Here is a 16,926-nt window from a genome sequence, read left to right as displayed (position 1 = left end):
CATTCAATGGATACTTTTTTGAGTTATTTCTCTCAATGCAAAAAATAATTGATAATTTTCACTTTTTCTATGGGACTTCTTGCCACCAAAAGCAAGAGCTAAATAGCACAAGGGAGAATACAAACTACGGAGAGTCCAAGTCACCAAACTGCTGCACCATTTTACCTCTATTTTTTGCCTAGTCTTTAGCAAGTTTGGCTCTGGGACCTGATCCAAACTCTCTGTTCTGAGGCAGGCCAGATCAGTAAGAGAATGTCAAAACAATATGTTTAGCTTTGTTTTTCCGTATCCTGCTTTATCATTTAGCTTACATTAGTAACCTACCCTTCATACATATTATGATAACAGATGACAAGGGACCACTTCTAACAACAAAATGATTGGCATTAATTGTGTTAACTTGTTTAAGGGTTGTCTAAATGCAGTTTAACATCTGAAACAACTCCCCAAACAATATGCACTCAACACTGCCCTCTAGCATCCGGAGAGAGCATTTGGTTTACATGTATAAAAATAATCATTACTTTTGATAGAAATGGCCTAGAGACTCGCATCCTTAAACATTCATGGCGGGCTGGATTAAATAATCCAATGGGCGAGATCCGGCCCACGGGCTATATGTATGACGTGCCTGCTCCAGGTTATACTTTTGTTATGAAAAATAAATGCAAATTTTTTAACGTGATTTTTTAAAATGCACGTTAATATGATAGTTTGTGTATTTTTGCTTATCCTTTGCATAAATATTGTTTGTTTTTTTAAATGAATGACATATTTTTACTATATACTATATTACTATATAACACACACTGTCCCCTTAAATGTGACAACAAAAATTTGGAAAACTATTTGTCTCGGTTTAATCCTGCTGTTGCCCTGTGCATATTCATTAATTTTAGTTTGTAAGATTATTATTGAGTTTTTTTTAAATTCTGAAGGGAAACATTTTGTGAGAGAACATAAAACTTAAGCCAGCGGTTTTTGAACTTTGACAAACATCAGCAATGGCCTGACAATTGAGAGATATGCTACATGGTTAGCACATCCCTTATTGTTTTGGTTTTTTTTTTTGGTTGAAACATTTGCAAGACATGTTAATTTGCTGTAAATCCCCCAACATTACGTATCGATTTTCTCAAACATTTAGCTTTTATCTAGGACTCACTTGGGAAGCTGTTTGAAGTCCCCAGAATATTCCTTATACTTGTAATTGACCACATGCCACTCTGACTTATAGGTTTTCATACACTGTGGAAACACAAAGTAAAAATATGCATAAATACATGAATGCCTAAAAACTGCCAGGAAAAAAATTCACATACAGTATCTCTTTAGTTCATTTATAACATGTCAAGCGAGACAAAAAATATGGAATCATTTATATCTTTTAGTTCATTATGTCATTTCTGGCATGCGCGAAGGCAGAATGTGTTTTTGCACTTATAATCAGGCCGCACCCAGATCAACCTCAGTACTGTCTAGTGTCTACTGAACCGTGTACAACAAAAACAACACTTGCTGTAAATGTCACAGTGTGTGGAACAGTTCAATTCAATCACATTTTCACATTTCCATCATAAAAGTGCACTGCAAATGTTTTCTCACATTCAGACGATTTTTTTTCTTCAGCTTCCGAAAACAAAATCAAAGCTTAAGCAGGCTTTATTCTTGGGTATTACCTCTCGGACAAACAGTGACTGAGCTTCTTGTTCTGCATTTTCTGGCACAGTAGAAAACAAAGTCCGGCCCTGGCGTCTCAGAGTGCAGATCTGATGAGACAGGCACAATACAAGCTTCCAGGACAAAGTTTTTTTTTTTTAAAGAGGACGTTAAAAAGTCACATTATGAAAGACTAAAGATAAACATAGGGAAGGATTTTTTTAGTTTCATGACCAAATTTTGCAGTACATGCCACTATTTTTGAATGGTTTAAGAATTTAAAAAACTAAATAAAAATCATACTTACATGTTTTGTTTTTATTAAATGGAACAGGGTGTTCCAAAAGTCTTGGGCACAGTTTGACATTAAATATCTCCGAAACTATTAAGTATATGAAACAAATCTGGTAAATTAAGAAAGTTTGTAATCTACATTTTTACATGGAATGTTCAAAGATGCACAATGTGAGCACCATTGGTCGCATTACATAAGCCGATAGTCAAATTCTTGCCAAACGGGTCCTTACATTTCATTGCCAATGGTTGCAACAGCTTCTGTTATTTGTGCTTTACTGTATGGTGCAATGTCAAAGAAAGCTGTCTACGTTCATTGAAAGAGCAACAGTTAATGTTGAGAACTTGAGACGTACCCCGACAAGCTGGAAAACTGGTTATGAATAATTTGAGTGAGGAGTCTGGTGATTTTATTTTCCAACAGGATGGGGCACGACCACACTGAAGCCCCAGGTTTAGACAATTTCTAAACACAAAACTGTCAGAAAAATAGATTGGAAAGTCTGGGCAGAATGATCAAGATCTTATGTCCTGGCTACCAAGATCTCACATGATGCGATTTCTTTTTGGTGCAATTTGTGAAATGATTGGTCCATGAGCCTCCTATTCCAAGAGACGTGGAAGAGCTGGAGGCACGAGTAGCAGAGGCTGCAACCAGTGACAATAAAATGCTGGGAAGCGTATGGCAGTGACAGCTTGATGTGTGTTGAATGACCAATGGTGCTCACATTAAGCATCTTGAACATTCCATTTTAAAAATAGAGATTACAAGCTTGCTAAATTTACGAGATTAGTTTCTGAGATATTCATTGTCAAAAAGTGCGCAAGACTTTCGGAACACCGTGTATTTCTGAAATAGCTGTAAATCTTTTGTTTTTGTTGTGAAATGCATTATGAATCATCACCACCACAATTCCCAGTAGTTAACAACAACAACAAAAAACAAATAACCCTATTCCTTGATTACCTGAACTGATTTTTGGAGATATGCAAAAAAGAATAAGGGCTGTGGTGAGCAATATCTTGGTAAATATCTCCTCAACCTCTCCTTAATAAGCAATAAAGCCAGAAAAGAGAAAATCAATACTTGCGCAGAAGGGCTTGAAGAGTGTAGCCACTGGTAAATGTAAATCCCCACATACAAGTTGTGTTGGATGCTAGATGACAAGGAGCTAGATTTGATGATGTTAGAGTATTCAAAATATTTCATTCTTACCAGGGTATACATTTTTGACACTCATCAGTGCCCCGAGATTGGTGTATAATTTTACTGGCATATTAAAGGTGTAATTTAGATGGGATTGAAGTAAACAACATAATAATGAATGCTAAAATGGAAGGAACTATGTGATGACTTCCAGGTTGAAAGCGCAAGAAATCGTGTGGACAAGGGTTCTACTGTCGTAAACATCAGAATTGCTCCTTGGAGTTAATGCCTACCATGGTTTTGTATCAGCACAGGTCTCACTGCACGTGCTTGCCAATTTGGCAGAGCAGTCTCCCCACAAGTGGGCATTCCGATGCAGCTTTGTGCATCCTTGGTGATGTGCTGAGGGGATGGCATTTCCATGGCAGATAATTGTTTTTGGTTTACAGGGTTAGAATATTGTTTGGAATAAGGGTTTTGGTTGCAACTAGGGTTGGGGTTCTGGTTGGACTTTGAGTTAGGTTTTAATTGGAGTTAGGGATTTTGCTCAAATTTTATAATAATTGGTAATAGGTTTTTCACAAGACTGTGGAGGAATTTTGGCCCACTGATCTTAGCAAAAATATTACAAATCTGCTGTATTGGGGGGGTGTTCTAGCATAAACTTCCCGTTTATGGTCACACCACCGAATTTCAATTGGATTTGAATCCTGACTTTGACTTGGCTACTCCAGGGCTGAAAGCCTAGCCCCCTAAACATAACTCCAACCAAAACACTAACCCCAACCAAACCCTTACCTCCATAACTGCAAGATTGCACTGGCATGGCTGGGGATTGAATTTAAGACGCTGAGCGCTAATGTCAGTAATCTTACCTGTTGAGCTACTGGTAATAAAAAAAAACATACAATTAATTTAGGAATTAAACCATGGCTATTTACCACTAGCTCCATTAGTCTAACCTAACCTAACTTCCGCTAAAACCCTCAACTTAAATCCAGCCAAACACTAGTTTAAATTAAAACACTAAACTTAGCTTCAACCAAAACCCTACCTGCATAACCAAGTTTGCACTGGCGGGGCTGGGGACCAAAACCCTAACCCTGTGTGTTAGGTAAGAGTCTTACTCGATGGGCTACTGGTGATAACAATTCATACAACTAGTTTAGAGCTGAAACCCTGGCACCCTAGCTCCAACCAAAAAGTATTTATTTTTTCCAGAAAAATTAATGGACCCCATTATCTGCTACAACCGATCTCCTTGATGTAAAATAACAAATCGGCCCATGTGGCCTATCAATTAACCGCTGCCAAAAGAGTGAATTCCTTACGTCCTTCTTACAGTTGGATGTTGAGGAGCTTGTTTCAAAATGGAAGTTAAGTGTGCAGAACTTGATGCATAAACACATATTTAGAAGGAAGAGTGGCATCTTGCCAGCTAAATAAAGCAAGGCTTGCCAAAATCAAGCCACGATTCCTTGCATTCACACGTTGCGCTCACATGCACTCGCATGAAGCCGGAATGTGAGCTTTAAAAGCACCCTGAAACTGCCAACCTCTCACCTCCTTTCCGATTCCTCTCTTCTCTGGGCCAGTGATGTAAAACACATGGCAGGTTTGACAGCAGAGGGAAAACACATTTTACTTCTCATGCTTCTTTCCACTGAGACCCAAGTGGAGGACAGACCGTAAGGCGGATGGATATATCTGTTCTAGAGCCGTCAGTCACTCAAATATTCAACCGTGTCGAAACTTGCCTAAATGATGACAATTACCACAGCAATTCAGTTTTACGCTGAAAAGAAAAGTTATTCTTGATGCTGCTAAAATTTTAAACAAGCTACGGAACTGAGGTGAATGAGAGTGACCACTGCGAAAAACTACCACTCTCTATATTCCAAACACACATGTGCATAAAATATACTATGTTATATAGTTTCAAAACATAAAAATTGAAAGCCACCTTAGAACTATACCAAAGGTTGTACCTGGTAAGTGCCAGCGTACAGTGAGTATAATGTACATCGTTTAGCAGGTCAAATTTTGAATATTTGAACTATTTGAAAAAAATTGTGTTGATTTGTATTTGTTAAATTCAATACAAATGCTGATAAAAGCCTAAAAGTGTGTATAATGATAACAGCATTATATAATACTCCTTATATGTGTGTTATGTTCATGCTGAATAAAATTTGAAAACAATACAAAGGCAACAGGGTCAATTTATATTCATAAAACCTAAATTTAATCTTTAAATATGTCATAATTTTAACTACTATTCTATCCACCTTGGCCATATCCCTAAAAAGGGCTGACCGACAGCAAGACAAACACATACAAAAACAAAAAAAAACAAAAAAAAGGGAAAAAGTTTCAAAAAAACACACACAAAATGCCCAAACACCCAATCAAGTTAGGCAATTCGGCACCCAAGTTGGTCATGCTTTCGTCCCTCGAGATTAAACGGGACACGAGAAAGCTCCATGTCACTCGGGTCAGGGTGACAGAACACACTCTTCTGTTCAACAGCAGGGCCCGACAGCTTTCACTGGTTTACCCCTTACGCATCATATGGGTGCCCTGCCCATCCCTTAGAACACATCTAAACTTCCCACTATCCTTTTACAACACCTCTCCAATTATTCCTATCTCCAACAAGAGCTCTAGCTTCCACTACTTATTGACCTCTTTCCTGCAGTGCACTTATAACACCATCCATCCATCCATCATTTTAACTTACATAGGCAAATAAAACACAAGAAGGGTCTATAGACCAGTGTTTCTCAACTGAGGGGTCGGGGCTCGAATGTGGGTCGCGGACGCGTTTTCAGTGGGTCGCGGGCCTTTGCCCTGGAAAAATAATGCCAAGAAGAAGAAAAAAAATGATCAATTACACAGTAAATGGAAATAATGCCCAGCTGGATCTTTTCTCCCTGTTTAGTCAAATTGGGTGTAAGAGGGACCACATCTCATTTTTGTTGTGATTTTTTGTGTTTTATTTCCTTCTCCACCCGTTGAAATCAGTCCCAAGAGAGATAGTGACAAGAGGAAGAAGTTGAAAACAGTGAGAGCAACGATCAAATTGATGGGGGAAACGATTGCAAAATACAAAAATATCGTACGACTGTCTGCCATTGAAGCACTACTTGAAGGTACAGTTAAAATGTTTTTTAGGTTTTTGACCAGTACATTCATTTTTATTATCTACACAATTGAGTAATTATCGTTTTTTACGCACAGGTTTTTTTATTATTCTGGGTACGAACTTCCTTTAGTATGTGGGTTGTTTAAGCAATTTTAAGGGGTCGCTTAAATGCAACGTGGGTTATATGGTCATGTTGTTTGTTTGTTTTTAAAAGAGGAGATATATTTTACTATCTCTTCTTTAAACACTACAATCCTTTCATTTGTTTAAGCAATTTTAAGGGGTCGCTTAAATTCAACGTGTGTTATATGGTCATGTTGTTTGTTTGTTTTTAAAAGAGGAGATATATTTTACTATCTCTTCTTTAAACAGTACAATCCTTTCATTTGATAAAGGTGAGAGATGGAAATTTTTTCTTGACTTGTCCTTAGGGTGTAATGATGGATCCTAAAGTCAGAGCAGTTGGGAACCACTGCTTTAGACTGCTCAGTATTTTTAACTTGAAAGTAAAACCTGGCAATGATTCAATACCTGTAAAATTGTAGTACCACTGAGTCTTGAGATTCAAGGGCCCTGACAAAATCATTAAATAAAACAAGTGAATATTTAGGATACAAGCATGCGTCAAAATGCTCCACCATTGATTCATTTTAATTTTTTTTTTAGCTTTTCGCAAACTTAATTGTTCTATGCCACTTTTACCTGAAAGTCATCCAAAGGGAACTGCAACATGTCTCGCTGAGCATCACTGATGATCTGCATTCTGCTTTGTACGATCACATTCTCGTAATCCAGAGGCTCAATGGCCTTGGGCTTGACCTAAAAGAGTCAACAATAGCATGATATCAACACGGGATAACTATCTTGTGATCGGTAACTGTAAAACGTATGAAATAACTTGTTGTCAGGAGGAGAGGGGTATTCAAATTGCGGACAAGATGCTATTGTTTGCTCACAAGCGTTCATCAGTTGCAGCAGCTCGGTGAGTGGAGGTGACAATGAGTAATGGGGTTTGTTTGTGTGTGAGTGTTTGACTGTACCAGCCACTGCGTCATTATCTCAAATGCAAACCCCGAATCAAGTGCCAGTAATCTCTTAGTTTTTGGATTTAGAAATAATTAATTAATCTTCGTGTTTAAGAATATTTTTCAGGTATCTGCAAACAATCATTTTGTACACATTTGCAGATTTCTGAAATTCCTACTACACTACTTACATTTTCCAAGTTAGGTATCATTTGCACATTTTTACTCTTGCTGAAAAGCTGTTGAATCACAACTATTACCTTTATCAATATTTTACACAAATATCAGTATTTATATTTGAGCACATCGTGTGGTTATTTTAGCGTCCCCTGAAATGAACCGTATCAGTTCACTGACAGTGTTTGGACTGTAAACGCATTACAATGGAATATATTCCTGGAATGCAATTCCTTTTTCGTCTAAGAAATACTGTAACGTTTTATTCATAAAATTTAGTGACTCAACTGTCGTCTAACCGCGATACTCACTAAATGCAGATAATGATTACTATGTTCTCCGAATGCTGAATCTTTCAGCGTCACTCATATTATCACATGCAACCTGCTATTCGCCACGATCAATCGGTAAGCCTGTTTATATCCTAAAAGTACAGTACAACTGAATACAGCTGCGGTGGCGCCGTCTCAAGCACAGAGTACGACGACGCTGAATCCCTCCACATGCAGATGTTCTGTCTATCATATGTACTCGCATCTAAGCTGAATTAAAAACTCAAAAAACTCAAATCATGGTGTCAGCTTATGCGCATATTTGGTTGTGTGTCACCTGTAGCGAATAGTAGGCAGTGTGTGAGGATGGGGTTTGTGGCTTATACAGAACCAACAAACCAACTCATTCAGTTGGGCACAGAATTTATGCTACAAGTGCACTGAATTGTGGTCTTTTTATTTGTAAAATTATTTTTCCAAGACACCATGCCTGGAGAGAAAAACAATTATTCACTTGGTTTGAAGCCCACAGACAAAATGCATATGGAGTATCTCACCTAAGTGTTTGTTTGCAAACTCTTAAGATTTCACAAGCCAAGAAATATGAAGAGGTCACTGCTTCCACATGTCGGTGTACTATACACGTTTGCTTCTAATACTTCTATTTCAATTCTATTCTTTCTTTTATTATTTGTCTATTTCAGCGCATTTTGGGGATTTGCTTCCAAGGGAGTTTATGCCGTACTTTATAACTAGATAATAGCGCACTACTCTTTGGTGTCCATAATCTGCGGGGTTACTATTTACTGTTTTTCACTTACGCGCCCTTAACTGATCACTCGTGTCCAATCGATCTATTGTTTCCATTTTATATACAGTGCTGAACGTAATGCCCACATCCAGAATACATAGTACAATTAAGAGTCATCAATTACCCTCAACAGTGTTTTTTGGGAATATACAAAGGTTTTCGATCAAATAAATAAATTAAATCAATATATTTTAAAATGTAAATGAGTAGATCTGAATTAATTCCCTCAGAGTGTATATATTATACATTCTTCAGACAAGCTTCAAACACATTTGATGTATATGTTTAATAAAGCTACAAGTGTAACACATTGATTTGGAGGTAAAGTCAGTACTGCATACTAAAATGCTGTTTTTAATGGTTCAACAATTTGGCCTTTGAAATTTGTATACATTTGGCAAAACTGAGCTGGAGTACAGACAAAGCGACTGGTCTGCTTACGTTCCTTGTGTGTAGAAGCAATCATTGTTGTCCCAGATACTGGTGCTGACAATGCCATGCATCTATCTGTTTGGCAGAGTCACAGCATCTGTATGCCAGTGAACTTTAGTGAAGTTGGCGAGTAGACACCACAGCCTCTGTGTTATCAACTTTTTAGGAAAAACATCCTCGATAAAGTTGAAATCCGCCCTGGGATTCGTGAATTATAAGACCAGACTGAACTTTATATCAAAATTGAACTGAAGCTTTTTTTGAACCAATGAACACAATGAGCTATGGAAAGCCACTAATGGGAGGTATTTACCACAATACAACTTTTTTACATAATATCCTGTATATACAGCACGTACTGAAATGAGAAATGGATTTCAGTACAGTTCTTGTCATCGAAGACTTGTAGCTATTAAATGGTCATGAAAGTAATGTTTTTTTTAATGCTGTTGTATTTCCATAGTAGTGGTAAGATCGAGCCTAAAAAATTTGGGCTGACTGAAACCCGGCCCGCGGGTATATAAGCACGAACATGGATGAAACATTCTTGGGATTTAGTGATTTGGAGTCAAACTAATCATTTGGTAGCATGTTCTTTATGATAGAGATATCTGAATAATTTAATTTGGCGTCAGAGTGTGCATTTTGGTGCCAAACTCCATCGCCAAAGTGGCTTACTCAAGTTAAAATAATGTTATTTTAGAAAAATGTAATTAGAGTAGAAGTAAGAAGTAGTCATCTAAATAGTTACTTGAGTAAAAGTAAGTGAACGCTGTGCAGATCATCCACAAAGGGGGTAAAAAAGGCGAGAGAGAAGCCCAGGCCCAAGATCTTTACTCTAGTCCAAATGAATCATAGTTTTTTTTTCATAATCGGTGGCACAGGTTAAGGAATAAATGAAACTCAAGTACCTCAAAATAAATATTAAACATCTGGGGAAGTATACCCTGTAACTGTTAGTGTCCCATTTACATCCAGTTGTGTTTAAAAGACATATTTAAAGCTGCTCTTGTAAACCAATCTGAAAAATCAGGAATGTTTTCAATGATCACATTCTATTGCTTTTGGCTAGAATTATATTATAATGAATAGGCTATGATAGTTCATTAACAATAATACCATATTTCACAGACTATAAGGCGCACCTAATACCCCTATATTGGCCAGAAATTTGAAAGTGCGCCCTTTAAACTTGTGTGCCTTATATACCACAGATTATGGTCGGTAAGATTGAAAATGCATTCAGTATTTACTGCAGGTTTCACGCCATACTTCTGTATTCAAGCAATGATATACTTCCTAGCAAGATACTTTCACTGATCATTGAATAATCATCGCTGGCCCAAATCGCACTACATTGTATGTCATGGGAACCTTGTGAAAAACAGAACACAGACAGTGTTTCAATAAAATACTTTACAAGCTCTTATAAGGGTTCCTGGCACTGTGAGTAAAAATAGTGCAAAAATGAGATAAGCTGAAATGCCTTTTTGTATGTCATCTGTACCACTAGTGGTGTAGGGGAAATAATTGGTGCCTTCGGTATCGGGTTTGTTCGTTTTGCAATTTTAATTTGTCTTACTTAGCGACTGATTCCTCATTAAATTATTATATGCCTAAAGGTTACACACAAATGTAGCTCTTACTGAGGTCTCACTTTCTCTGGCCGTATAGTCCAGTGCGCCTTATGTATGAAAATTATCTGGCAAAAGTTTTTGGGTGCCCCCTTTAATCCGGTGTGTCATGTAGATTAAAAAAATACGGTAACTTACCCATGTCACCTGTGACCCAGCCTCAACCTCTGCTTCTGCTTCAATCTCTGCCAAACACTTGTACTCCTGAGGCGACTCGATCACCATCTCCCGTTTGGGGGGTCTTCCTGCCCGACCCAGCATGGCATTAAGTGCCCAGTACTTCTAGACGGTAATCAGGTATGAGTTTCAATGAGCTGTGCACACTGTCAAGTTATAAGCTGGATTCCCAGAGATCCAATAAACTTTGGCATCTGTACCAAGTTACAACGCCTGCCCTGATCTCTCAACAGAGGGCCCCTCCCACATTTTCAGCTGAGATTTTGTGTGGATGTGTGCGTGATATGTTGTGCGTGTAGGAGGGAGGTACTGAAAAAACCCGCCTTTCCTCCATTAATTCATGGGAATGGGTCAGATCCACATGTGTTGCCTAACATATGTTGAACTTTTACAAAACTGATTCTGGCTATAATATCAGAGGGGACAGACAGATGGTCAACATCATTTTGGACCTCAAAAGTTGTTTATTATGCGCCAAAATGGCCTCTGACTCTGGGGACATTATTCAGGGAGTGGTTTGGTATCCAAGATTCTTTTACTAAAACAACAAGTCTTGATTTTAAGGGGTTATATCGAAGTTCATCCATCCGTTTTCTGACCCGCTTATCCTCAGTATGGTCGTGGGAGGTGCTGGAGCCCATTCCTGGGGTCTTCGGGCAAAAGGCAGGGGACAAATCGATCTGGTAGGTTATATTAAAGTTTGAATTAAAAAAAAAAAAAAACATATTTTCTGTTTAATAAAATGCAGTTTCAGAAAAAGGCAAGGCCCGCAATAGACAAAAACAGAATATTTCCTGATGGGGCTTCGGGCTCAATCTATATTGTAAAACTATTAACTAAATGCACACCGTGGGTTGAAAACTACATTCCTTTGTGCTACAACAATCAAGCCGCTCCAAGTGAGTTGGACGAAAACCAAGTTCATGTATGTCGGTGATGGACCAGATCCACCTCCCATCCAAATTGGTAGCGACATCGTAGAGCCTGTCAAGAGCTTTGTGTATCTGGGGTCCTTGGTGACGGACAATGGGCACCTAAAACCAGAGATTCTCCGCAGAAGAGCCCTGGCAGCATCTGCTCTGCAGTCTCTCTGTAAACCACTCTGGCGGCACCAGACCATCGCACGCAAGAAGAATCTCCGCATTTACAACCTCGCCGTACTCTCTATCCTGCTTTATGGCTCAGAAACATGGCCCCTGAACGACACCCTGGCCACAAGAATAGACGGTTTTGATAGCAGGGCTCTCAGAACCATCGAGAACATCAGGTGGCCCCAGCGAGTCTCCAATAAAGAGTTCAGAACCCGCACATGCCAGCCCCAAGCATCTTCCTTGGTCGCACAACGCCGCACCCGCTGGTTTGGCCATGTCCTTCGTCTATCACCAGACCATCCGACACGAGCCATTCTCCAGTTTGACCGGAAGGCCGCAGGCTGGAGACGACCACGAGGGAAGCCCCGCACTCGATGGCTTGACGTCGTTGCGGGCGACCTCCAACAACACGGAGTTGCTGTAGAGGATGCAGAACAGCTGGCACAAGACCGCCAGCATTGGAAAAACCTGGTCGGCTCAACGCACAGGGACCCCCCGACCTTCGCTGGAGCAATAATCAATAAATCACTTCTTTCTAAAAATTATAACATTGGGCCATGTGCTTTGTCCTTATAGTAAGTGCAGCGTCAATTTGTTTTAGCAAAATTGTAAATGGTGTTTTAGGCTAGTCTTTATGAGCTTTTAGTGAAAGCCTTGCTGGTTTTGTATGATAATAAACTTCTAGTCTTCTAGCCTTTAGATCATTCTTGCTACTGTACATCCATCAACATCTTTGCAACATTCATTATCATAACATACAAATTGCATGAGATACCTTATGACGACGGTGAGTTTCATTGGCTCAGATAATTATAGTCCTCTTAGTAGAAGCAGGAAGTGGAGGATGTCAACGATGCCAATGATGATTTTCTAAATTGATTATCTGCCCAGCTTGAAACCATGAGGAAGCATTTGCTTTCCACACCCTTCCCCAGAGACGGTCATGCTAACTTTCACATGCAATAATCACATTAAGCACTTGAACACAGGAAAACATGTATAATTGGACTAACAAACATCAGCTTTACAGGCAGATTACTGTAATGTCATGGACCAACAGATCACCAGGCACAAGTTCAAGCCTACAAAGTAATCAAATCCCTATTTGGCAACTTTACCTTCATAGTCAGGCATTCTATAACAGCAGGTAGTGTGTAAAAAGCTTGTGCGGCACAGTAAATGAGGAAATTTGAGAGGGGTGTTCCAAGCTTCTCGATGATGTCAGCACTCAAACTGGTGCTAGGGACCCAGCTGGGATTGAGTACCATGAAAAACAATGAAACACTGAAATCCATTCACTGAAATGTTCCAAAAGATTCAGGTCTCTGTCCATAATACCTGAGCAGAAATTATATTTCTTTGCTCACTAAAAGGTTTTTAAGGATGATCCTCAATGCTTTTACAATAATTAGGATTTAAAGGGCCATCATTCAGGACAGGAGAGGCTAAATTGCTATTTCACATGCTCGTGTGTAGTATGATAGTCATTAGGAAAAGGCGTTGTGAATTTCCCTTCGGGGATGAATAAAGTATCTATCTATCTATCTATCTATCTATCTATCTTTATGGTGTATTAAGAAAAGAAGAAATAAATAAAGAGAGAGAGAGAGAGAGAGAGAGAACCGTGTTTTGGGGGTACCCTCAAGCTTTGTGCCCATCTGGGGTTCTTTCTCTAGCTATTTCTCTTTCTTTCCTCTCCTTCCTTCCCTCTTCTTTCTTTCCTCTCCTTCCTTCTCTTTCTGTCTGTCTCTCTTCCTCTTTCTCTCTTTCTTCTTATTCCTTTCTTTCCTCAATCTCTATCTTTCTCTTCCTCTTTCTTTCTTGCCTTCTCTTGTTCTGTGTTTCTCTTTCTTTCTTTCTTTCTGTCTTTCTTTCTTTTTTCTTTCTTTCTTTCTTTCTTTAAAAGATAAACTTTGAATAGGTTGGTTTAGCTTAAGTCATATTCTATGAGAAAGATATTAATCAAAATGCTGTGTTTAGACCTGTAGTAGCTCATACAACACATAATTGGATATAATGAAATGTAGAGCCCTGAGTTTCAGGGAAGGCCACTGTAAAATTTCACCTGCAGATCGACAAAATTCCGAATACAGTACATGCTCTAATCATAATAATAATAATCAGGTTTAACAATGTGAGTGCTTTAGGTTCCTGTTTTTTTTAAGGTCATACCTCGGGGCATTCAAGGGCGCGACCAAATGCTAGACAGGACAGTGGTTGAAGTGGAAAAGCAGTGAGTTTACCTGAGTAGCCGTTATCATTAATAAAGGAAAGTCCCTTTCCATCCTTGATTGAAGCTTACTTCCATTGGATTACATATTATAGCCCCTGCAACATATACAAATTGGTATTGCAGCCTGTAGTGCCACAAAACAGTGGCTGCCACAAAGTATAATAAATATTAGAGATGCTTTGCTCTAGTGGTCCTTAAAACCTCTTCATAGGATGAATGATTTGTCTCAAGGTCAGTGGGTGTTCCTTATCACTCTGAGCCATGGGAGATGTTGAAAGCTCTAGTGATGCCAGGCAGCTGGCTCATATTGATAGTCATACTCCTGTGGGAATGAAGGAGGGTGAAAACTGCCACGTAAACAGGCTCAGTTTTAACGTCCTTCTTTTTCACATCTTCTGGTAGTGGGTGAGAGAATGAAGGTACCTGAATGCTTGTTTTGGGCTTTTGCTTTCAATGCTTTCAGTCTTCACTCATTTCTTATTCCCGGACGTTGTTATTGCACGTCAATGGTGAAAACTTAAATTTGCTCCTGAGAATTATTTGAGATCAAGATCATTACACCCTGTGAACAGTTTCAAAAGGAATGTTTTGTCTTTTTTTCATGACCGATTTTCATGAAAATTTACACCGTTATATTTTCGGTCTTTAGCTTGGTATTATGTTAAGACGCCACCGATAAATACCAACGAAATTGATAAATATCTGCTCTCGTGTGGTCTGCTTTTGTGGGTACTTTTTTTGGTACTGCATATCCCGACCACCAATCACTCCAAGCAGCCAAATCCAATAACACGTCCGCGCCCCAGTTCTGAGGTCATGGTTCAAATCCAGCTACCAGCCTTCCTGTGCGCAGTGTCCATGTTCTCCCCTTACTCGTGTGAGTTTCCTCCGGGCCCTCCGGTTCACGTATAATATAATACACACATATGTTTATAATATATATGAAATATATGCATATATACAGTGAAGAAAGTACGTATTAGAATACCCCGCTATTTTTCTACATGGAGGGGTCTGAAATTTTCATTGTAGGTGCATGTCCACTGTGAGAGAGATAAACTAAAAAGAAAAATCCAATAATCACAATGCATTCTGCTATATTTTTTAAAATATACAATAAAATAAATTTGAAAACCCTATCATAATATTGAGAGATAATTAAGAAAAAAAAATGTCTTTCATTTTTATATCTTGGTTTCTGTATTGTTTAATTTTATTTTGAATTTTTTGAAGGCGTACCATTATTTTTTTCACTTTGTATTTTTGGTGTATTGCTATTTAATTGTCTTGTGTTGGTCTTTGCCATGTTACAAGTTAAAGTTTTTCTGTTTGCATGGGGTGGACACGTATCTTTCTGCAGCAAACGACCACAAACTAGTGCATCTGATTCAGGATGATACATGGAGTGCAGGCGGACTTGTAATGGGCGGACTAACAGGTCTTTCAGGGTCAGAATTCTCGATAATACACAGTTGTTCAAATACTTATTTGCAGCTGTATTATACAAATCAATTGTTAAAAAATCATGCATTGTGATTTCTGGATTTTTCTTTTTAGTTTATCTCTCTGACAGTGGACATGCACCTATAATGAAAATTTCAGACCCCTCCATGATTTTTAAGTGAGAGAAATAGCAAAATAGCAGGGTGTTCAAATACTTATTTCTTCACTGTAATTTATTAATAAACTGTTCTTTTATAAGAAAGGATCTGCACTTCAAAACAACAGCATGGGTATTATAACCACTTAAAAAAGTATTTTAGAAAGTGTGACTGTGGTACAAATTATTCACAGAAAACCCAAGGGACACTAGGTAATATTTCACTACTAAATATTGGCTATTGTGTAGCGCATTCTAAAACTAGTTCTACGAAGCACAAGGGAGATTACAAAACACGGAGCCTCAAAGTAACCAAAACGCACCATTTTTCTCATATTTTTTTTGCACAGTTTTTCATAAGGTTTTTTTGTGTACCCTTTGCAGTAGGATGGCAGAAAATCATGTCAGCTCCCTCTAGGCATGCCTCATGTTATGTAAAATAAAAACAAATATCTTGACCTACAAGTACCCGTATTTTCCATACTAAAAGGGCACCTAAAAGCCTTTATGTTTTTCAAAAGCTGACCATGCGCCTTATGATACAGTGCGCCTTAGACATGGATCAATATTGAGTCGCAAGGTCTCGCAACTAAGGCAAGCAACCGCAGGCTTGATTTTCCCCCGTAGGCGAAGTAGTCCACATGGTGTGCTGGGATATAGATATACACCGGCATTTCATTTCCGAACCAATATGTCAATCATCGTTCCCTATTGGCTAAAGTTATTCTGAGGTAAAGGAGGCGGGTTGTTTTTAGCATTTAAAGGCTGCTATAGGCTAAAATGGCGTAAAACAAAGCCTGCAATTGGTCCAAAAAGATGTGAATCACAAGATGGGTTACTCTACAGCCTGGAGAAAACATTTTTTACTAGTCTGTATATGTAAAAAGGAATTATTGGCCTAAACAGACAACTAGCAACAAGCAACGTCCATCGATGCAGATGCTTCTCGCGGATTTATTCTTTTATTTGTCGGCATTATTGCGTGGTTTGTGGTATGTAAATATTTTACACGGTTTGATTTCCTGCACTCACGGCTGTAAGAGGACCATGGTTGCGTATTATTATTGAATGTGATGGCTGCAAGAGACATTTGGTGAGCTACCCCGGCTTTATGTTTTCCCAGTTTCTTGTTTCAGACTGATCTTGATGTTTCTGTGATGAGTCTATTTTTAAATTCAATTCAATTTAATTAAAAGTGTTTATTGTCATATGCACAGTAAAAAAACATG

General features: G+C 38.6%; 1 protein-coding gene across 1 annotated transcript in view; it reads right to left on the bottom strand.

Moving 5' to 3' along the window:
• Positions 1-10,947, bottom strand: part of LOC148369471 (dedicator of cytokinesis protein 9-like) — a 72,173-nt gene extending 61,226 nt beyond the window's left edge. The window contains exons 1-4 of the mRNA XM_088331497.1: positions 10,735-10,947; positions 6,948-7,064; positions 1,680-1,769; positions 1,166-1,248 (exon numbers count right to left, since the gene is read on the bottom strand). Coding sequence (XP_088187623.1) covers positions 1,166-1,248; positions 1,680-1,769; positions 6,948-7,064; positions 10,735-10,857 — 413 coding nt within the window. The 5' untranslated portion in view covers positions 10,858-10,947. The remainder of the gene's footprint in view (positions 1-1,165; positions 1,249-1,679; positions 1,770-6,947; positions 7,065-10,734) is intronic.
• Positions 10,948-16,926: the final 5,979 nt, after the last annotated feature.

This window comes from Urocampus carinirostris, chromosome 3 (assembly GCF_059441175.1).
Source record: "Urocampus carinirostris isolate Australia breed hairy pipefish chromosome 3, RoL_Ucar_1.0, whole genome shotgun sequence".
Lineage (NCBI taxonomy): Eukaryota > Metazoa > Chordata > Actinopteri > Syngnathiformes > Syngnathidae > Urocampus > Urocampus carinirostris.
Note: the sequence above shows the minus strand (reverse complement) of the source record. Positions and strands in the feature narration are given on the sequence as shown.